Source organism: Brassica napus, chromosome C3 (genome assembly GCF_020379485.1).
Source record: "Brassica napus cultivar Da-Ae chromosome C3, Da-Ae, whole genome shotgun sequence".
Lineage (NCBI taxonomy): Eukaryota > Viridiplantae > Streptophyta > Magnoliopsida > Brassicales > Brassicaceae > Brassica > Brassica napus.
The window spans coordinates 18,740,720-18,763,918 of NC_063446.1; the positions used below are offsets into that span (position 1 = coordinate 18,740,720).

The window sequence follows — 23,199 nt, forward strand, 5'->3', positions numbered from 1 at the left end:
AAACGTTTAACTTAGTTTGCTGATACAATCGAGACGCAAATGTGTTTTATGGATATATCGAAGGACTGGAAATAACCTCACACTTTAACGTTTATAGGGAATACACCAGGAGCATCGTCAATAAATAGTATTCCTTTTATAAATGAAAATAGAAGCATGTGTTGCAAAACATTCTGGCTGATCTCGAATTTGATTGTTTGTTTAATGTATAGCCACTTGGACAAACCGAAGATTTAGCTTTGTTTTTATGTTTGATTTTCAGATTAATATTGTGTTTTTGAATAATAGAATAATTGATGGTGAGGAAGTCACTAATGGAATAAAAGGCTATATGACATTTGCTTGTGTGGATCATGTCTTAGAACGCAAATATTAAGTTTGGGAACATTTTACAAGTTTTGCCTTAACAAAAAATGGATCATGCTTCATGATTGATGATTTTAGTAAGATCGCATGGCATAATGAAAATGGAAGGAAAGACAGTTCCTTTGATAATTTTTTCATACTTTTTAAGCAGATGTTGTGGAATTTGAAATTTCCATGTTTTTGAAATTTGATGTCTTGGGTGGGAAAAAGGAGACAATCAATAGTGAGATGACATGTAAGACCCGATCTTGGGATCCTGAACCCAACTAAGACCCGCGGCCTTACACCAACTCAATCCGACTCTTGATTCATTTTAGGTTCAATATTTACTATGTCATTTTCAATCATATGAGGTTCATAAGACAATCGACCAGTATGTATAAACAATAAGGTAAATCAATCTTGTATTAATATAAAATGAAATTCAATACATAGGTTTAAGTTGCACTATAGGTTATCATAAGTTCATTCCTAATTCGATCTACCTATACACCACACAACTTTGCGCTGACTGAGTCTTCATGGCTTCTTGGTCGTACTACGAGTAACCGCAGATCCTGAAACCGTAAACCATCACATTAATCACAATCCGATATCCTAACAATCGATTCTAACAATGTATGGTTTTGTTCTATTACCTAACTCAAAAACCTCTATCAAACTCATCATATAACAATCGGCCATACTTAGATCCATCCCAAGGACAATCTCCAACCATCAAATCATAACTGAACCGCCCAGATCCAGTCCGACCGCACGGTTGGGATAGCGATCCTTATACTGGGATAATCTAGTATCTCTGAAAATCTCCAATGAAAATTTATTTAGGGGAATCACAAGAGATTCTCTAGAGCTACTAAGGCATGCAGAGGGTGAATGTCAAGTTCGGTTTGAAGTGAACGCTAAAGAATTTTAGGAGATGCAACTACAACATCATCCAATGATATCCCAACCCTTAAGTTTGCAAAGCATATGTTAAGTTGATGGTCCATGAACTTCTGAGGCACAATTCAGTGGATGTGGATGTGTGTGAAAAGATTTTTCAGGACATGAGCAACTTCTGGAATTAAGGAATCAAAAGAGGCGCTCTCATCTCTACATATGAAGCTGGAAGCGCTTACTTGGGGTATGAAAAGTCTGCTTCATTACTTATCTTGCCAACATTTCAGAACAAATTGAAAGGATCTAATCTTAGTGATACAAGAATCAAAGTATGACCAAAATTTTTCAATGAAATTGAAAGAATTATCTATTCTAAATAAAAGACTTCAAGATTTCAAGAGTACCTATCATCCCCAAGCGCAAAACCAGATTGTTAATTCTTGAGTTAAGACTGCACAAACTTTTCATAGAATTTTTTTGTTGATTGTTCTATTCTTATCTGATTTCTTATACCACCTATTGATTGAGTAATTGAATAGTTTTTCAATATCATAATATAAAAATAAATATAAAACATTAATATTTATTTGAGTCTAGATAGAGACCCTTACAGTCTTTGAGATCGGGAATCAAAGGCAAATGGGGAATCAACACAAAATAATCATATAACACATGAGACCCATAATTCATTTCCGGTTTATTAATAACGGATTAAAGTCATACAGTTGTGAATTTGAGTTTGGGGTGGCATTATTTTAAGAAGGCATCACTCAAAAAAGTTAGATGTCTAAAATGAAGTTTTCTTTTTGCATGCAAAATTAAAATAACTTCTAGGGACAATGCACTGTTTGACAGTAACCATAAGTGGTAGCTTATGTAATGGAAAGTTTCGAACAGGTGAAGATGATGTTTTCACCTGAAAGGTAATCATTGCTCTCGATACATTCGTATGAACTCAATGAAATTAAAGAGAAGTATTTTCACTCCACTAGCAGAGAACAGAAAGACATGAATATTGTGCTACAACTTTTGGTTCAATATATACGTCTGTGTTGTTGACAAAACAAAATGCATAAAATATTTTCTTATATATTATTTTCTTATAACATTTTCTTATATATTAGTATCTGTTAAAAATATATGTCAAATCCTTTTTTTTGCAAGTATACACAATATAAATGAAATTGTGATAGTGTTATTTTCTGTTACCAGAAAAATTTCTGATTATAGTATCTTTATCAAAATGTATTTGTAGATACAGTAACTAAATTATGATAGTAAAAGAATATGCAAAACAGTTTTTTCAGTTAAAGATTTTTCATTCGTCATACATATTATTTTTTCCTCAAAAATTATAGAAACAGTTTATATAAATGATAGATATGATGAGTGTACGAAAGTAAGGTAGTATATATGTTAAAATCTGTTCATAGATATATTAATTAAACTGTAATAGTAAAACCATAATTATTTAATGATATTTTACTTGTCAAAGTATGCATTAATTGGTTGTACATTTATGGTATTGAATTTTTATATTACTATAAATTCATTGGACCAGGAAGAACCATTTCAACAGTTTCTCAAAACAATTTCTTAAATAAAACCAGAAAACCTTAATTAGTATTACAAAATATAATATAAAAACAAAAATGGAGTAGTTCTCCTTTGGGGAAGAGAGGTAGAGAGGCATTTGTTTGTTCGTGTGTTCCTTCTTTGTGGGTTTATTGACAGCGATGATGATCTTCAAGTATCTTTGAAACTATCTGTGGGAGAGAGGGTTTCTCATAACTGATTTCGTGTAGGTTTGGGACAAATCAATTTTTTTTTTTAATTTAGATTGTGATTTCTTCCCTGCCCTTGTGGTGTATAGTAAGAGAGTGAAAGAGGGCAGAGAATTGTATATTGGTTCCTTTGCTTGATACAATATAGCTTTACTGATGGAGAAACGTGAACCCTCTTTGGTACCTGAATGGTTGAGAAGTTCAGGGAATGGTTCTGGTGTTGGGAATAAAAGTCATATTCAGTCATCTTCTGCTCGCTCAGGTATGCTCCAGTTTTATATGCCTCTATATTCCTTTTAAAACCATTGTTTGAATAGCATCGTAACTTCATATCATTTCCGTTTTCATTTTGATTTAGATAATAACAAGAGTAGGAACCCTAGGGCAGAAACCGATGTTGATTCAGTTCGGTCTCCTTTAATCGATCGGTCTTCTTCCACCGATGCACGGAGGAGGTTTAGTAATGGGTCTACCAAAAATGCATATAGGAATTTCAATGTTCAAAGGAGAGGTAAAGATCGGAGAATGGAGAGAGATAGGCCGAGCTACATAGACCCATGGGACCGTGATTCTCGTTTCCCTTTCGGTACCTTCTTAAATGGAAGGAATCAAGAGCAGTCAAGACGATCAAATTCAATGACAACAAGGAAACATGACGACTACTTAGCTCAAGGGTTTACAAATGCAACGAGTTCCAGGGATTTTCCTAGGCTTAAAACCGAAGAGGGGAATGAAGGAGACCCAGACGCTGTAAAAATCTCATCTTCTGATCTAAGTCTTGCTGTTCAGAGCTTGTCTGTTGGTGACTCAGGCATTACTGCTGGGGAAGGTTGGGCATCGGCTCCGGCGGAGGTTCCCAATGATATTAAGAAAAGTGGTTCTGACTCTGATATTACTTCGAATACCTTAACGGGACAGACTCGTAACATGGCTGAAGCATTGCTGCAGCCTCCTAGAACTGGTGCATTTCCTCAGGTATATTTTTTTTATATTTGTGTTGCTTTATAGTACTCTTGCCTTTTTACTGTTTGTCTAAGATGTTATTTTTATTAGGGATATTCAATGATAAAAAGACTTGAGGACCAAGCTCTTAAGCTAATACCGGTTGTGCCTTCTGCACCAAAGGGCTCAGTAAGCTTTTTTTCCGGAGCTATTATTATTTTCCTCCTCTCTTTCCTTGGGCTATACTGTATATATTTTGGTTTTATTTATCAGGTTTCCATGACCAAACCAATGGTTCGAAGTGGTGCAGTTGGTCTTGCTTCTTTTAGAAATACCCACAAGCATTCCTCGATGCTGCTAGGCAATATTCATTCTAATTATGGTAAGCCTGATAGTAAGCTGGTAATTCTCAACCCTGCGGGCAAAGAATCTGGAGGTCCAAGTCGTATAACCAACAGCGTGGCAGCTGGTTTCCAGATGATCGCTGCTCCATCTGCGCCATTCATTACTTCTGTGGCTCAAACGCAGAGCAGGAATGCGTTTTACAGTGCTTTGAAGAAGAAGACATCTACAAACATCTCAACTAGCTCTTGCATCTTCCCTTCTGTCGAGGAAAAATCAGACATCTCTAAGGAGCTTGTAGCTAGTAACCCTTCAAGTGTGCATGCTGCAGAAAGAGATGGTGGTTTTGAACCGGCAGACCTTCCAGATGAAGAAGAGGCTGAGTTCCTTAAATCCCTTGGGTGGGACGAAAACAATACTGAGGTAGAAGCCCTTACAGACGAGGAGATCAGAGCTTTCTATGAACAGGTATATGAACATAACAACACTCCTACTCCGGTTGCTTTGATTCTCTCTCATTGTTTTTTTCTAACACTCATTTGACTTTACATACAGCACAAGAAGTTGAAGCCATCACTGATGAAAAAGCTGCCTATCATTAAAGAGGCAACTGAGGACGCAACTCTCAGCTCGTGATCCGATTTTGAAGATAGTTTTCTCATTTCTCTTTCCTTATTTTGGTGGTGGGGAGCTTCAGTTGCACTATGAGTGTTGTTCTACTTCTTCAGAAAAGCAGCAAAATTGAGTATTTGTACATCTTTTGGTCTGAAGATAGAGAGTGGTTTTGTTTTGAAAGCTTCCTTAGGTTTCTGATGTTTGATGACAATGATGATGACTGGGGAAAAAGAAAACTTGTTGGTGGTATGAATGCAAAATTTAAAGGCTTTCGGTTTCTGTCTTAAAAATAAGTATTTCCACTTTTGCAGTTTTTTTTTTGGTTTTAGTTATTTTCTCTATTTTAATTGGTTTCTTATAGCATGATTATTGGAGGTTCTTAAAGCATCATTATCGCTCTAAACAGAGCGTTTCTTTGGGGGGGGGGGGGGGGGGGGCACGGTTTAGAAAAAAACGGTGCACCAAATAAGAGAGTTGTTGTATGCCTTTTGCACTGTTCACGGCCCCAACCGACACGTGGCGGCCCGCGATTGGTGCATTTTTTAATTAATTTTTTTTTCAGACAAAAAGTGAAAAAAAAGAAAATTTTAAGAAACCCATTAGTGGGTTTGTGGGATAAAGATGACCTTAGAGTGGGGTTCTTAGCGGAATATAAGAACCCGTCTCTTAACTTTTAGCTAAAAAAGCTAAGAACCGGTTCTTAAATAAGAGTTTTAAGAGCCGGTTCTTAACTTTTTTAGTTAAAAGTTAAGAGACGAGTTCTTATATTCCGCTAAGAACCCCACTCTAAGAACCCTCCAATAATCATGCTCTAATGCGAACGGGATGCAAATGTACTTTAGAGCATGATTAACCCGGGTTTTTGATTTGGGGTTATTAACTCATGATTTGACACTTTTTTTTTTTTGTTTTTTTTTTACATTTTTCGGTTAAGAGGCTCTTATATCTCTTATTTAAGAGCCGGTTCTTAGCTTTTCTTAGTTAAAAGCTAAGAAACGGTTCTTAACCGAAGTTAAGAACCCCACTCTAAGAACCCGGGTTAATCATGGTCTAGACCATGATTAACCCGAGTTCTTAGAGTGGAGTTTTTAATTTAGCGGAATTTAAGAAACTGTTTCTTGACTTTTAATTAAAAAAGCTAAGAACCAGTTCTTAAAGTCCTTATTTAAGAACCGGTTCTTAGCTTTTTTAGTTAAAAGTTAAGAAATAGTTTCTTAACTTCCACTGAGAACCCCATTCTAAGAACTCTGGGTTAATCATGCTCCGGGTTATGTTATTCCCTTGGCCTTTTTTTTGGTATTGGAAAAGTCAATTTTATGTGTATCATGATCATTTTAATTTTTAGAAGTAGATTATTGTGATAACATTAATTAATTAAAAATATACATATCACTAATAATAATTATATTTTTTCTTTAATAAAAAATTAATTGAATTTTTTAATTTTAATTTTCTCTTCTTAAAAAACCAGATAAATAATAAAAATATTGATAAAATAAAAATATATAGATATTATATATAACATATTTAATATAATATAAATAATAATAGTTGATTGGATATTAAATAACATAATAACTTTTCAAATGTTTACTAATCAAAAACTCTATTAAGAACCTTTTTTTTTTAGAAAAAGACCATATTAAAAATTTTCTACCTAATTTCTAAAATCAGCTTTTCTAGATTTTTTCTAAGACCGGTTTTGACCATAATTTATTGCTTTTGTAATATATTTTTTTAAGCTATTAAAGATGTGGCCTTCACCGTAGGCATGGGCATAAAATCCGAAACCTGAAATCCGAACCGAATTCGAACCGAAAAACCCGATCCGTTATCCGACCCGGAACGTAAAAATATCCGAACGGATCTTGTAGGGTGGTACAAAAAATATAAGAACCCGAAGTGTTATTAACCGAACCCAAACGGGTAACCCGAAAAATCCGAAATTAATAGTCAATATAAATATTTTGAAATATATATAAGTATTCCAATTATTAAATTCAATATTTGTGGTAATATTATATATAATAATAAATATTAAAATTCTAATAAATGCTTTAAGTACACAATTAGTTATAAATAAGTATTTTATAATTTTCTCATTGAAATAAAAAGTCTACTCTCTATAAGGCAATACATATTTTTTTCAAATGATGTTTGTTTTCATGCTTGATTTAACATTTTATTGTTATTTTATCAATTTTATATGTGATAGATTAATTTTTATTTAATTTAGATGTTTTTCTTTATGTTTTACTTCAAAAAATTTGTTTTTTACTTTGGTTATATCCGAACCGAACTGATATAACCCGAATCCGTACGATATATGATTACTTTATGGGTTTTATGATGCTATGCAATTTTGAACCGAATCCGAAGTGTTATTATCCGAACCCGACCCGTACTAATAAAATTTTAGTATGAGACCTAGAAGCGTAAACCCAAAATCTGAAAACCCAAAATACCCGATCCGAATGCCAACGGTTACCCGAACGCCCGTGCCAACGCGCATGCCTACTTCACCGTAATAGTGACCTTTTTCTCAATCAATATATTTGAAGGAATGTACGTAATAATGACACTAAAAAGAATATTTTTTTTCTATTTTGCTCCTTTCCCACATAAATAAACAAAAATAATATATTTCTACCAAATTGTTCTCTTGAGGCTATCAATCGCGAAAGGAATGCCGCAGCGGATGCTCTGTCAAAACAGTTTCGTGAGTCTGATGTTGATCACTTGTTTTTCTCGGTTCCACCAATTTGGTTGCTACCTTTGTATTCACCTTATACAATTTAAACTATAATATAATGTTGTTTTTAAAAAAAAATAACAAAAAGACGTTGGCCATTGTGCGTAGAAATGGCAAACTCATAAATGATTACTCTTCTTGCAGTTTCTCACCACAATCTTGGTGTTTGATGATGTTTAGAAAATAAAATGTAAGTGCAAGATGGAATCACAAAAGTACTGTAGAAGATAAATCAAGGAGACAAAACAACTACGAGCAACACTTAAGTTTTATTAGAAATCGTCTTGTACACTCTATTATAAGATCTGTTTAATTAGCTTTACACAGTCTGTTATACCCTAACAACTGCTACTGAAAGATTCCTAAGCTACCCGTTTGTGTCTCTCTTCCGTCAAATACCTCAGCCACTAATTCAACACGACCCATAATACTTCCAAGAGCTTATCTTTCTCTATAAGATCAGCCTTTGTGTCTCTATCTCTATACAGACGAACCCATAGCTTTCTTATAGTTATTCTTCACGTTCCTGAAACCCTAGTCTCCAAGGCAACATGTATGGACATCTTCCATAACAATAAGTGCAACTTTCCTTTTCTTGGAATGCACTTATTCCTCTTTATTTAAGTCATGAACTTGCTCCTCAAGTTTATTCCTCTTTCCTTATCTCCAAGATACTCTTTTGCTCTCCAAGTCTACACGACTCCAGCTCAGCACCTTGACTCCACATGGTCTTCACCACTCAACACGACGTCTGCTTCAGCAACTACGTCAGCGATTACTTCAGGACGGACATCTTACATCTTCATAAAAAGGGAGTTTCTTCACGGTTTCTCTCCATTATGTCAGTTATCTCCATGAAAGAATCCATGTCCCTTCGTGATGGAACAGTTTTTCACAAAGATTTGCGATATAAAGAGTATAAAATCAAATTCACTGGATAATCGTTAGTTACTTTCTTCTTTATTTCTTACCACATATTATGTATTTTCTTTAGAAATTATACTCGATTATCATCAACATAGCTGATAAAAAAATGGAGAGCATTACAAGATATTGATTTGGATTTCAATGATGCGTCGATTCCCTTGCCTACAGAGGTCGCCCGACAAGCGGCATAAGAGAACCGCTTCCTTCTGGTGGGACATACTGTCTTGCCCAGGCAAAAAACCTAAAATCAATAGGGGCAGCAATGCATGTTGGTGGTATGAATGAAAATTTTAAAATCTTTTGCTTTCATTCTTAAAAATAAGAATTTAATCTTTTGCCCGGTTTCTTTATTAGTTTTAGTTATTTCTCTATTTTTCTCCAACTCAATATATAGTCTCGAACCATAAATGTGTAACTTAGTTTGCTGATGCGATCGGGATGAAAATGTATTTTATTATGGATGTATATAAGGAATGGAAATAATCTCACGGTTTAACGTTTAAAGCAAATACACCAGAAGCATCGTCCGTAGATAGTATTCTTTTCAGAAACAAAAAATAAAAAGCATGTGTTGCAAAACATTCAAGCTGATCTCTGATTTGATTGTTTGTTTATCGTTGAGCAGCTTGAAAAAAAAACCCGAAGACTTAGCTTTGTTTTTTATGTATGGTTTTCAGATTAATGTTGTGTTTTTGAATAATAAAATAATTGATGGTGAGGCAGTCAATAATGAAATAAAGGTCTATATGACATTTGCTTGTGTGGATCATATCTTAGAACACAAATATTAAATTTGGGAACATCTTACGTGTTTTTCCATAACAAGAAATGGATTATGGTTCATGATTGGTGATTTTTAGTAAGATCACATTGCATAATGAAAATGGAAGGAAAGACGGTTCCTTTGATAATTTGTTCTTACTTTTTAAGCAGATGTTGTGGAATGTTGAAATTTCCATGCTTTTGAAATTTGATGTCTTGGGTTGGAAAAAGGGGACAATTAAAAGTGAGATGCTGCCTTGTACGAGCTATAGGGAATGGAGACTGGCAAAAAAAAAAATCCAATATTCTAAAGTTCAATGTTGGGGTCAAAATCAGTTACGACGAAATCAATGTCGGAAAGTTCCCGATAAACCTTTCTTCTCTAGAAAGGAAAAAAATGCAGGAAAACTAAAACTTTGTAAAAAGTATTATGCGACAAGTTCTCGGAAAAGATTATTCAATCTCTCGAGCAAACGATTCTCGAGCGACGAAACAACCAAACCAGCTTCGTCCAACCCGACATCAGGCATGTTGAATTGACCTCATCCAACTCGCACGATGGCGATTTGGATCAACCTCGTCCAACTCTCCAGCGGGTGAGTTGGACCGACCTCGTCCAACTCGCCATCAGCAAGTTGGATCGACCATGTCTAACTCGCCATCAGGCGAGTTCGATCATCTTCATCCGACTCACCATCAGGTGACCTGGATCAATCCCACACCATGCACTCTCGTTTCACTCTCTGGAGCTCTCTCCTTCAAGTATTGATCAAACTGTCTCTTGTTTCATCTCGATCGGAGTTACCGTTGAAACTTTACGATAAAATTAACAAAGACTTATTTTCTCATATGAATTCAAATCAATCGTATAAAACGATAACGGTTAACTTAAAACCATAGTTGTCTCGACTATACAATTGGTTCCTACTATTTCGTAAAACCGACGTCATAGGGAAATTGATTTCTCTGAAAGAAATCGTAAAAACACTTCAGTCAAAAAAACGGCCCGAAAAGGTCTAAAACGCGGGAAAAGCCCACTTACGATTTTAGACGAGAATGTTCCCAAAGTTACTTTGAAGGTTTATCGAATATTCACGAAAAAAAGATAAATGTCAAGTTTTGAAGGATAATCATGAAGATCGAGAAAAATAAAATATTTCCGCAAAAGTATAAACTCAACCGGGGCAGAAAAGGAAAGGACAACCGACCTAGGAGGAGTATATAAGAGAAGCCATGATGAGAGGCGGAAAGGAGAACTTTTGACACATGAAACTTAGCACTTAGAGAAACTTTGGCAATTTTTCTTTTTTTTATCGAGCTGCGACTCAATTAGGTATCCTGTCCTAGGCAGTTAGAACGAGGAATTCGCCGACAGCTCTTGCGGCCGAGGCTTTTACATGTTGTAAACGCTCATACGCAGATTCAGAATAATATCTTATCTGCTCCCTTTTCGTTATTCTCGATTTATTATTTCTCGATTTTTCTCCAAATCAATAATCTCAAATCGTAAACGTTTAACTTAGTTTGCTGATACAATCGGGACGCAAATGTGTTTTATGGATATATCGAAGGACTGGAAATAACCTCACACTTTAACGTTTATTGGGAATACACCAGGAGCATCATCAATAAATAGTATTCCTTTTATAAATGAAAATAGAAGCATGTGTTGCAAAACATTCAAGCTGATCTCGAATTTGATTGTTTGTTTAATGTATAGCCACTTGGACAAACCGAAGATTTAGCTTTGTTTTTATGTATGATTTTCAGATTAATATTGTGTTTTTGAATAATAGAATAATTGATGGTGAGACAATCAGTAATGGAATAAAAGGCTATATGACATCTGCTTGTGTGGATCATGTCTTAGAACACAAATATTAAGTTTGGGAACGTCTTACATGTTTTGCCTTAACAAAAAATGGATTATGGTTCATGATTGATGATTTTGGTAAGATCGCATGGCGTAATGAAAATGGATGTGGATGTGGATGTGTGTGGAAAGTTGATGGTCCATGAACTTCTAAGGCACAATCCAGTGGATGTGGATGTGTGTGGAAAGATTTTTCAGAACATGAGCAACTTCTGGAATTAAGGAATCAAAAGAGGCGCTCTCATCTCTACATATGGAACTGGAAGCGCTTGCCTGAGCGATGATACTTATCTTGCCAACATTTCAGAACAAATTGCAAGGATCTAATCTCAGTGATACAAGAACTAAAGTATGTCCAAAAAATTTCAATGAAATTGAAAGAGTTATCTATTCTAAATAAAAGACTTAAAGATTTCAAGAGTGTCTACAGTCCCCAAGCGCAAAACCATATTGCTAATTCATGAGTTAAGACTGCACAAATTATTCATAGAAGTTTTTTGTTGATAGTTCTATTCTCATCTGACTCGTTACACCACCTATTGATTGAATAATTGAATAGTTATTTGAGTCAGAATATAAAAATAAACATAAAACCTTAATATTTATTTGAGTCTAGATAGAGACCCTTAGACCATCCGCATTGGAGTTTCAAGAAAAAAGTTCACACGTTTTTCGAGAAGAAAAAATATTAAAATAATCGGATTTTAATGAACCCGGCTCGTACAGGTTCGCTGGAGTGATACCGTCTCGTTACTGTTCCGCGGGCCCCACGACACGTGGCGGCCCGCGATAGGTTCGTTTATATATATATATATTTTTTTAAAGTCAAACGAAAAAAAAAAATTAAAATAATAAAAAAAAACATAGGAAATCGGGAATTGCAAGTTCGCTCCTGTTCATGCTCTTACAGGCTTTGAGATCGGAAATCAAAGGCAAAAGGGGAATCAACACAAAATAATCATATAACACATGAGACTCATAATTCATTTCCGGTTTATCAATACCGGATTAAAGTCATACAGTTGTGAATTTGAGTTTGGGGTGGCATTATTTTAAGAAGGCATCACTCAAAAAAGTTAGATGTCTAAACTGAAGTTTTTTTTTTGCATGCAAAATTAAAATAACTTCTAGGGACAATGCACTGTTTGACAGTAACCATAAGTGTATGTAATGGAAAGTTTCGAACAGGTGAATTGATGTTTTCACCTGAAACGTAATCATTGCTCTCGATACATTCGTATGAACTCAATGAAATTAAAGAGAAGTATTTTCACTCCACTCGCAGAGAACAGAAAGACATGAATTTTGTGCTACAACTTTTGGTTCAATATATACGTGTGTGTTGTTGACAAAACAAAATGCATAAAAAATTTTCTTATATATTATTTTTTTTTAACATTTTCTTATATATTATATCCACTGTTCTAAAAAATCGGCCGTCTAGCCGCCCAAGCCGCCTAGGCGGCCGCCTGTGCGCTACGCGTCACTCTTCCGTCCCGATTTATGCCAAATCGGTTTAAAAAATCGGATATCCGATTTTCTCCGCCTAGACCGCCTAAATGACCGCCTAGCCGCTAGGCGGCCGCCTAATCTATTTTTTTTTATTTTATTTTTTAATAATATTTTTATTTATTTATTTGATCTAAAATTTTATAAATATCATTTATATTCATAATTTTGATAAAAATTACACTCTATTAAGTTTATATACTCTATTTGTGTGTTTTATACAATTTTAAACATTAAAATGTATTAATGTTATACACAATTAAAGATTAACATGTTTTATAACATAGTAAACAATCTAAAATTCCGCCCCGCATAATTTCCGATTAATCTCCGATTTTTTCTTTAGACGCTAGGCCCAACCCGACCGTCCGAGTAGCGCATAACGCGTTCCCGAACAGGGATTATATCTGTTAAATATATGTCAAATCCTTTTTTTGCAAGTATACACAATATAAATGAAATTATGATAGTGTTATTTTCTGTTACCAGAAAAATTTCTGATTATAGTATCTTTATCAAAATGTATTTGTAGATACAGTAACTAAATTATGATAGTAAAAGAATAGTGCCAAACAGTTTTTTCAGTTAAAGATTTTTCATTCGTCAATACATATTATTTTTTCCTCAAAAATTATAGAAACAGTTTATATAAATGATAGATATGATGAATGTACGAAAGTATGGTAATAAATTTATTAAAATTTGTTCAAAGATATAATTAAATTGTAATAGTAAAACCATAATTATTTAATGATATTTTACTTGTCAAAGTATGCATTAATTGGCTGTGCATAAACAGGGAAGTACATTTATGGTATTGAATTTTTATATTACTATAAATTCATTGGACCAGGAAGAACCATTTCAACAGTTTCTCAAAACAATTTCTTAAATAAAACCAGAAAACCTTAATTAGTATTACAAAATATAATATAAAAACAAAAATGGAGTAGTTCTCCTTTGGGGAAGAGAGGTAGAGAGGCATTTGTTTGTTCGTGTGTTCCTTCTTTGTGGGTTTATTGACAGCGATGATGATCTTCAAGTATCTTTGAAACTATCTGTGGGAGAGAGGGTTTCTCATAACTGATTTCGTGTAGGTTTGGGACAAATCGATTTTTTTTTTTAATTTAGATTGTGATTTCTTCCCTGCCCTTGTGGTGTATAGTAAGAGAGTGAAAGAGGGCAGAGAATTGTATATTGGTTCCTTTGCTTGATACAATATAGCTTTACTGATGGAGAAACGTGAACCCTCTTTGGTACCTGAATGGTTGAGAAGTTCAGGGAATGGTTCTGGTGTTGGGAATAAAAGTCATATTCAGTCATCTTCTGCTCGCTCAGGTATGCTCCAGTTTTATATGCCTCTATATTCCTTTTAAAACCATTGTTTGAATAGCATCGTAACTTCATATCATTTCCGTTTTCATTTTGATTTAGATAATAACAAGAGTAGGAACCCTAGGGCAGAAACCGATGTTGATTCAGTTCGGTCTCCTTTAATCGATCGGTCTTCTTCCACCGATGCACGGAGGAGGTTTAGTAATGGGTCTACCAAAAATGCATATAGGAATTTCAATGTTCAAAGGAGAGGTAAAGATCGGAGAATGGAGAGAGATAGGCCGAGCTACATAGACCCATGGGACCGTGATTCTCGTTTCCCTTTCGGTACCTTCTTAAATGGAAGGAATCAAGAGCAGTCAAGACGATCAAATTCAATGACAACAAGGAAACATGACGACTACTTAGCTCAAGGGTTTACAAATGCAACGAGTTCCAGGGATTTTCCTAGGCTTAAAACCGAAGAGGGGAATGAAGGAGACCCAGACGCTGTAAAAATCTCATCTTCTGATCTAAGTCTTGCTGTTCAGAGCTTGTCTGTTGGTGACTCAGGCATTACTGCTGGGGAAGGTTGGGCATCGGCTCCGGCGGAGGTTCCCAATGATATTAAGAAAAGTGGTTCTGACTCTGATATTACTTCGAATACCTTAACGGGACAGACTCGTAACATGGCTGAAGCATTGCTGCAGCCTCCTAGAACTGGTGCATTTCCTCAGGTATATTTTTTTTATATTTGTGTTGCTTTATAGTACTCTTGCCTTTTTACTGTTTGTCTAAGATGTTATTTTTATTAGGGATATTCAATGATAAAAAGACTTGAGGACCAAGCTCTTAAGCTAATACCGGTTGTGCCTTCTGCACCAAAGGGCTCAGTAAGCTTTTTTTCCGGAGCTATTATTATTTTCCTCCTCTCTTTCCTTGGGCTATACTGTATATATTTTGGTTTTATTTATCAGGTTTCCATGACCAAACCAATGGTTCGAAGTGGTGCAGTTGGTCTTGCTTCTTTTAGAAATACCCACAAGCATTCCTCGATGCTGCTAGGCAATATTCATTCTAATTATGGTAAGCCTGATAGTAAGCTGGTAATTCTCAACCCTGCGGGCAAAGAATCTGGAGGTCCAAGTCGTATAACCAACAGCGTGGCAGCTGGTTTCCAGATGATCGCTGCTCCATCTGCGCCATTCATTACTTCTGTGGCTCAAACGCAGAGCAGGAATGCGTTTTACAGTGCTTTGAAGAAGAAGACATCTACAAACATCTCAACTAGCTCTTGCATCTTCCCTTCTGTCGAGGAAAAATCAGACATCTCTAAGGAGCTTGTAGCTAGTAACCCTTCAAGTGTGCATGCTGCAGAAAGAGATGGTGGTTTTGAACCGGCAGACCTTCCAGATGAAGAAGAGGCTGAGTTCCTTAAATCCCTTGGGTGGGACGAAAACAATACTGAGGTAGAAGCCCTTACAGACGAGGAGATCAGAGCTTTCTATGAACAGGTATATGAACATAACAACACTCCTACTCCGGTTGCTTTGATTCTCTCTCATTGTTTTTTTCTAACACTCATTTGACTTTACATACAGCACAAGAAGTTGAAGCCATCACTGATGAAAAAGCTGCCTATCATTAAAGAGGCAACTGAGGACGCAACTCTCAGCTCGTGATCCGATTTTGAAGATAGTTTTCTCATTTCTCTTTCCTTATTTTGGTGGTGGGGAGCTTCAGTTGCACTATGAGTGTTGTTCTACTTCTTCAGAAAAGCAACAAAATTGAGTATTTGTACATCTTTTGGTCTGAAGATAGAGACTGGTTTTGTTTTCAAAGCTTCCTTAGGTTTCTAATGTTTGATGACAATGATGATGACTGGGGAAAAAGAAAACTTGTTGGCGGTATGAATGCAAAATTTAAAGGTTTTCGGTTTCTGTCTTAAAAATAAGTATTTCGTCTTTTGCAGTTTTTTTTTTTTTGGTTTTAGTTATTTTTTCTATTTTAATTGGTTTTTTAGAGCATGATTATTGGAGGTTCTTAGAGCATCATTATAGCTCTAAACAGAGCGTCTCTTATGGGGGGGGGCACTGTTTAGAAAAAAGCGGTGCCTTATGTACACCAAATAAGAAACATTTTCACTGTTCGCGGGCTCTACCGACACATGGCGGCCCGAGATTGGTGCGTTTTTTAATTAATTTTTTTTCAGACAAAAAGTGAAAAAAAGAATTTTTTTTTAAGAAACCCTTTAGTGGGTTTGTGGGATAAAGATGGCCTTAGGGTGGGATTCTTAGCGGAATATAAGAACCCGTTTCTTAATTTTTAACTAAAAAAGCTAAGAACCGGTTCCTAAATAAGAGTTTTAAGAGCTGGTTCTTAACTTTTTTAGTTAAAAGTTAAGAGACGGGTTCTTATATTCCGCTAAAAACCCCACTCTGTTAAAGACTTTTTGTCCCAATTGATAAGTCCTTAGAGTATTTAATTATTATTTGTAGATTAGGAATTTGTTAAGGACTTTTTGTTAAAATGATGATTATTGGTGGGACTTTTTCTGGGTCCTTAACTTTTAATTTTTTTTAGACAAAATTCCATTTTAAATTTAATAACACATATAAGAAAAAACTAAATTATTACTTTAATAGAAAATTACAAACATTATATTACAAACATTTTACATCCCATTTTATTAATAAAAAACAAACACACATTTTATTAATTTCATACAAACATAAAAATTACATATCATTTGGTAAATTTGGTAAATGTCCGTATTTAGCCCAAATATCTTCGATCAAATCTTCTTTTAATTGTAGATAGCCTGCTGTATCCCGAACATCTGCTCGACGTCCCAATGTAGTACGGATATTTGTAGTCCGTCTGACTACAAAACTGGGATCGTCATCTTCTCCTTGTTGAAATTCTGATGTGCGGAGGTAGGAATCTCGTTCATTCTCGACAATCATATTATGGAGTATGATGCATGCTCTCATAATATTTCCTAATTTGTTTCTATCCCATAAATTAGAAGGATTTCTAACAACCGCAAATCTAGCTTGCAGGACTCCGAAGGCACGCTCAACATCTTTTCGCACGAATTCTTGTCTTTTAGCAAATAAACAATGTTTTGGCCTTGTGGGAGTCGGATTGATTGAATAAAAGTAGCCCATTTCGGGTAAATACCATCGGCAAGATAGTAAGCCAAATTGTACTCCCTTCCGTTGACATGGAAATGGACTTCCGGAGCGTTTCCGTTAATTATTTCATCAAAAACAGGTGATCGATCAAGAATATTAAGATCATTCAGAGTACCCGGAGCTCCAAAAAGCGCATGCCATATCCAGAGGTCCTGTCCAGCTACCGCCTCCAACACGATTGTGGGTTTGTCGGTTCCACGTGAATACATTCCTTTCCAAGCGGCTGGACAATTCTTCCACTCCCAATGCATACAGTCGATGCTTCCAATCATTCCCGGAAATCCACGTTGTTCTCCCACAGCTGGTAGTCTTTCAAGATCCTCTGGTGTTGGATGTCTTAGATATTCATCGCCAAATAAGTGGATTATCCCCGCAGTGAAATGGTGCAAACATTTTCTAGCTGTGGTTTCAGCCATCCAAACATATTCGTCAATGGCATCAGCGGCACCACCATACGCTAATTGTCGAATTGCAGCGGTACATTTTTGGAGGGGAGATAGGGTAGACCTTCCGGATGCATCCTCTTTGAGTTGAAAAAACTCAAATTCTTGGGAGAGACGATCGACAATAGCCAAGAACAAACTCTTGTTCATCCTAAACCGTCTTTGGAATATATTGTGCGGGTATGTCGGAGTCTCGCTAAAATAATCATTCCAAAGTTTCATGTGGCCTTCTTCTCGGTTTCTCTCGATAATTTTTTTTTTTTTTCGCTCTTTTGGTTCGGGAATATTATAAGGGATTTCTAAAAATTCTTCAACCATAGTCTCAAATTCATCATCATCATCATCTTTTTTGTTATAATGATAATGTGAATTAAGAAGATGTCATATTGAGTGAATAAAAAGAAAGGGATTTTAACTTGAGTTGGAGAGATTTTGTTTTGAAATGAGAAGTAGAGAGGTTGTGATCTGAACGAACATGTTGTAACTCTTATTTATAGGAGAAGAATTTCACGACTTGTGATACAATATTGATTGAATATTGTTAGTACTTGTTCACGGATTGAAACCACTTTTTTGACTCCTAGTGATTTCTAACACGAGGAGAATCTCTCATGCAATTATCACGGGTTGTATCAGTCTGTGACAAGTAATAGTCACAAGCTTTTCAAATTTTTCAGTAAGTGACAAACAACATCATGGAATCCAAATACACATAGTACAAATTTAACATTACAAATTTCTCAAAACATAAAAACATTGAGTGACAAGTACACATTAGTACACATTACACATTAGAAGGTCGAGTTCAACATAGCTAAATAGTCTAGAGCATAACCATAACGGAGCATCAAAGTCTAGATGAAGATCAGGACGATACCAATGAAACCTAAGAGCATATCTCCTCCATTGCTGCCTCATCCCACCATTTCCACACATGACACTCTCCATCGTCCCATGTTTACTGAAACCTGAAAAAAAACATAGACAAGGTTAACATTGCGCATTTCAAAATATATATTTATAACATAGACAAGCTTAACAGTTAACATTCATAGTGGAGACAAGGTTAACATAGAGAAAATATATATTTATAAAGAGGACATACAAACAAAGCCACAACGAACCATATTTAAAACATAGAGAAGGTTAACATTAAAACATCACCGCCGAGTACTTAAGACATTAAAAATAAAGAAGCTGGGAATAAGTAGCAGCGTTCTAGTTCTTCAACAGAGTTTTTATGAAATGATTAACTAGATATATTGCGCGAGCAGCTTGTTCTTGGCTTCTTCTTCAGCCGCAGTTAGTGGTTGGGTTTTCGCAAGGAGAGTGTCTAAGATTGCAAGCTTTGACAGTTTCTCTTTCCTGTCCAAATCGTCCTTTCTCATCTCCCAGACCGTGGTTATATCAGCAACAGACTTCCCCTTTGCATTACTTCTCTTCGCTTTTGCTGCCTTTACCCCTTCTGGTCGTACCTCTTCATCACCAACATTGATTGTGGAAGTTTGGGAGTCTGTTTCAACGGGTTTCCTCTTTGAACTTGCAGAAGCTTTAGTGGTGTTGAGGCTAAGCCATTTCTGTTCATGCCTCAACACACACCAAGCATGCTCAAGTGTAAATTTCGTTTGGTGATCAGAATAGAAGATGTCATGCGCCACCTTAAGAACATCGTTATCATTCATACCACTCCTTAGTTGCCTCTCTGCAGCCGCATATGCACCACAGAACTTGTTAGTTTGCTCATTGATCTTGTGCCACCTCTGTTTATAGTGGAGATGTTCACTACTCTGACGACCATCTCTACTAAGTAGTGCTGCTAAGAAATAATCTCCTACTCGCTCCCAGAACGTCCCAGCCTTTTGGTTATTTGACACAATTGTATCCTTAGACGTATTTAACCAGGCACTGATTAGAAGTTCGTCATCCGCTGGACTCCATCTGTGTCTCTTCCCACGCTCCACGGGTGTATCAGAAGGTGGAGTTGGAGCCTCGCCTTGTTGAGAACTGAATTGAGGGAAGTCAGAAGCTTCGGAATGAAAACTCTCATAAGGAGAGTTTTGATGCAGAGCACCGCTCTGTTGACGTTGAAGAAGACCCATATAGCCAGAGGACTGACTATGCTGATTCAATGGATTCATAGTAGGAAATAACGAGAGAAGGGACAAAAGAACAGAAGAGAAAGAAGATGATGGTGTAAAAATTACTACAACCATTCTCGGTTTAATAGGAGAGGTAAACTTAAGTGACATGTTTAATTACCTAACTACCAAAGTACAACTCAGTTAATTCACATTACACAACCAACTTCACAATTGCATTAAGTACCCGTAAATAGACTTGGTGAAGATGTCAAAGTAGCCTTTCATTTCAAACTGTCAAATTACCAATAAATGAAAAAAAAACTAGCCTTCTTCATTACACAAACTAGATCGATCTATAAATTGAATCGCAAACAAACTAGCCTTTCAAGTTCAATAAAGAAACATGAGTCCAAGTCTAAGTTGAGTCGCAAACAAACTACCCTTTCAGTTATCATTAGAGTCCAAGTCTAAGTTGAATCGCAATCAAACTAGCATTAAATTTCAAACATGCCAAACTATCTAGTTGCAAACAAACATGCCAAACTATCAACAACAACAGTTCTATGTCTACAAGCGAGTAAAATTTCAAGAATACAAACAACAGTTTCATGACAAATAATTTTACGAACAATAGAGTAATTTCAAGAATACAAGCGAGAAATTTCAAGAATACAATCAACATTTCAAAAAACATTATAGCAGAAATTACTTTCAAAGCTCAAGACACTAACCGTGGAGAGATGGAGAGGAGAAACACCGAGAGTCGAACCGCCGAGAGTCAAACTGCCGAGGAGAACCGCAGAGAGGAGAAGCACCGAGACGAGAACCCACGAGAGATCGAGAGGAGAACCGCCGTGCGTTGAGAAGAGGACCGTGGGGAGATCGAGATAACCGGAGAACGCGAGGGCGATGAGAGATCGAGAGAGAAGAGAGATCGCGAGCGCCGAGAGTCGAACCGCCGAGAGGAGAAGCGCCGAGACGATAACCGTCGAGAGATCTAGAGGAGAACCGCCGATGGTCGAACCGCCGAGGAGAACCGCCGAGACGAGAACCCACGAGAGATCGAGAGGAGAACCGCCGTGCGTTGAGAAGAGCACCGTGGGGAGATCGAGATAACCGGAGAACGCGAAGGAGATGAGAGATCGAGAGAGAAAAGAGATCGCGAGCGAGATGAGAGATCGAGAGACAAGAGAGATCGAGAGACAAGAGAGATCGAGAAAGACAGAGTTTCTCAATTGACTCTCGATTTTGCCCTACCCCCTTTTCGTTTACTCCCTTCAGCCGACACATGTTTTATTGGGACGGTTAAGAAAACTACACATTAATCTCCCTTTTTCATTTTTTTTAAATCCGAAAATAGCTAAGGACATGCCTTTGGGACGTTGATAATATTGCTCTTAGGTTTCTAATGTTTGATGACAATGATGATGACTGGGGAAAAAGAAAACTTGTTGGTGGTATGAATGCAAAATTTAAAGGCTTTCGGTTTCTGTCTTAAAAATAAGTATTTCGTCCTTTGCAGTTTTTTTTTTTTTTTTTTTTTTAGTTATTTTCTCTATTTTAATTGGTTTCTTAGAGCATGATTATTTGAGGTTCTTAGAGCATCATTATCGCTCTAAACAGAGCGTCTCTTATGGGGGGGGGGCACGGTTTAGAAAAAAACGGTGCCTTATGTACACCAAATAAGAAACATTTTGCACTGTTCGCGGGCTCCACCGACACGTGACGGCCCGCGATTGGTGCGTTTTTTAATTAATTTTTTTTCAGACAAAAAGTGAATTTTTTTTTTTTTTAAGAAACCCTTTAGTGAGTTTGTGGGATAAAGATGGCCTTAGGGTGGGGTTCTTAACGGAATATAAGAACCTGTTTCTTAATTTTTAACTAAAAAAAACTAAGAACCGGTTCCTAAATAAGAGTTTTAAGAGCTGGTTCTTAACTTTTTTAGTTAAAAGTTAAGAGACGGGTTCTTATATTCCGCTAAAAACCCCACTCTAAGAACCCTCCAATAATCATGCTCTAATGCGAACGGGATGCAAATGTACTTTAGAGCATGATTATCCCGGGTTTTTAATTTGGGGTTATTAACTCATGATTTGACACTTTTTGTTTTTTTTTACACTTTTCGGTTAAGAGGCTCTTATATCTCTTATTTAAGAGCCGGTTCTTAGTTTTTCTTAGTTAAAAGCTAAGAAACGGTTTTTAACCGAATCTAAGAACCCCACCATAAGAATCCGGGTTAATCATGGTCTTATGTTATTCCCTTGACCTTTTTTTTTGGTATTGGAAAAGTCAATTTCTTTTTGTGTATCATGATCATTTTAATTGTTAGAAGTAGATTATTGTGATAACATTAATTAATTAAAAATATACACATCACTAATAATAATTATATTTTTTCTTTAATAAAAAATTAATTGAATTTTTTTAATTTTAATTTTCTCTTTTTAAAAAACCAGATAAATAATAAAAATATTGATAAAATAAAAATACATAGATAATATATAACATATTTAATATAATAGAAATAATAATAGTTGATTGGATAATAAATAACATAATAATTTTTCAAATGTTTACTAATCAAAAACTCTATTAAGAACCCTTTTTTTTTTGAAAAAGACCATATTAAAAAATTTCTACCTAATTTCTAAAATCAGCTTTTCTAGATTTTTTCTAGACCGGTTTTGACCATAATTTATTGCTTTTGTAATATATTTTTTTAAGCTATTAAAGATGTGGCCTTCACCGTAATAGTGACCTTTTTCTCAATCAATATATTTGAAGGAATGTACGTAATAATGATACTAAAAAGAATATTTTTTTTCTATTTTGCTCCTTTCCCACATAAATAACAAAAATAATATATTTCTACCAAATTGTTCTCTTGAGGCTATCAATCGCAAAAGGAATGCGGCAGCGGATGCTCTGTCAAAACAGTTTCGTGAGTCTGATGTTGATCACTTGTTTTTCTCGGTTCCACCAATTTGGTTGTTACCTTATTTGTATTCACCTTATACAATTTAAACTATAATAAAATGTTGTTTTTTAAAAAATTAACAAAAAGACGTTGGCCATTGTGCGTAGAAATGGCAAACTCATAAATGATTACTCTTCTTGCAGTTTCTCACCACAATCTTGGTTTTTGATGATGTTTAGAAAATAAAATGTAAGTGCAAGATGTAAACACAATAATACTGCAGAAAATAATTTAAAAAGACAAAACAACTACGAGCAACACTTAAGCTTTATTAGAAATCGTTTTGTACACTTTATTACAAGATCTGCTTAATCAGCTTTACACAGTCTGTTACACCCTAACAACTGCTACTGAAAGATTCCTAAGGTACATGTTTGTGTCTCTTTTCCGTCAAGTACCTCAGCCACTGCTTCAGCACGACCTATAATATTTC

The 23,199-nt window shown here is 35.7% G+C and overlaps 2 protein-coding genes across 4 annotated transcripts; both read left to right on the top strand.

Annotated features, from left to right (window-relative positions):
- Positions 1 to 1,315: 1,315 nt before the first annotated feature.
- Positions 1,316 to 5,342, top strand: LOC125583631. Of its 2 annotated transcripts, XM_048750917.1 has the most exons (4): positions 1,316 to 4,007; positions 4,086 to 4,163; positions 4,248 to 4,784; positions 4,872 to 5,342. In XM_048750917.1, the coding sequence occupies exons 1-4, from the start codon at positions 3,558 to 3,560 to the stop codon at positions 4,950 to 4,952; spliced, it is 1,146 nt and encodes a 381-aa protein (XP_048606874.1). In that variant the 5' UTR covers positions 1,316 to 3,557; the 3' UTR covers positions 4,953 to 5,342. The 2 variants fall into 2 exon arrangements, with proteins under 2 accessions (XP_048606874.1, XP_048606873.1); XM_048750916.1 differs by having other exon boundaries at positions 4,086 to 4,784.
- An 8,266-nt stretch (positions 5,343 to 13,608) lies between these two features.
- Positions 13,609 to 17,371, top strand: LOC106412873. Of its 2 annotated transcripts, XM_048750919.1 has the most exons (4): positions 13,609 to 14,805; positions 14,884 to 14,961; positions 15,046 to 15,582; positions 15,670 to 16,108. In XM_048750919.1, exons 1-4 carry the CDS (start codon positions 14,356 to 14,358, stop codon positions 15,748 to 15,750), a joined length of 1,146 nt encoding a protein of 381 aa, XP_048606876.1. In that variant the 5' UTR covers positions 13,609 to 14,355; the 3' UTR covers positions 15,751 to 16,108. The 2 variants fall into 2 exon arrangements, with proteins under 2 accessions (XP_048606876.1, XP_048606875.1); XM_048750918.1 differs by having other exon boundaries at positions 14,884 to 15,582; positions 15,670 to 17,371.
- Positions 17,372 to 23,199: the final 5,828 nt, after the last annotated feature.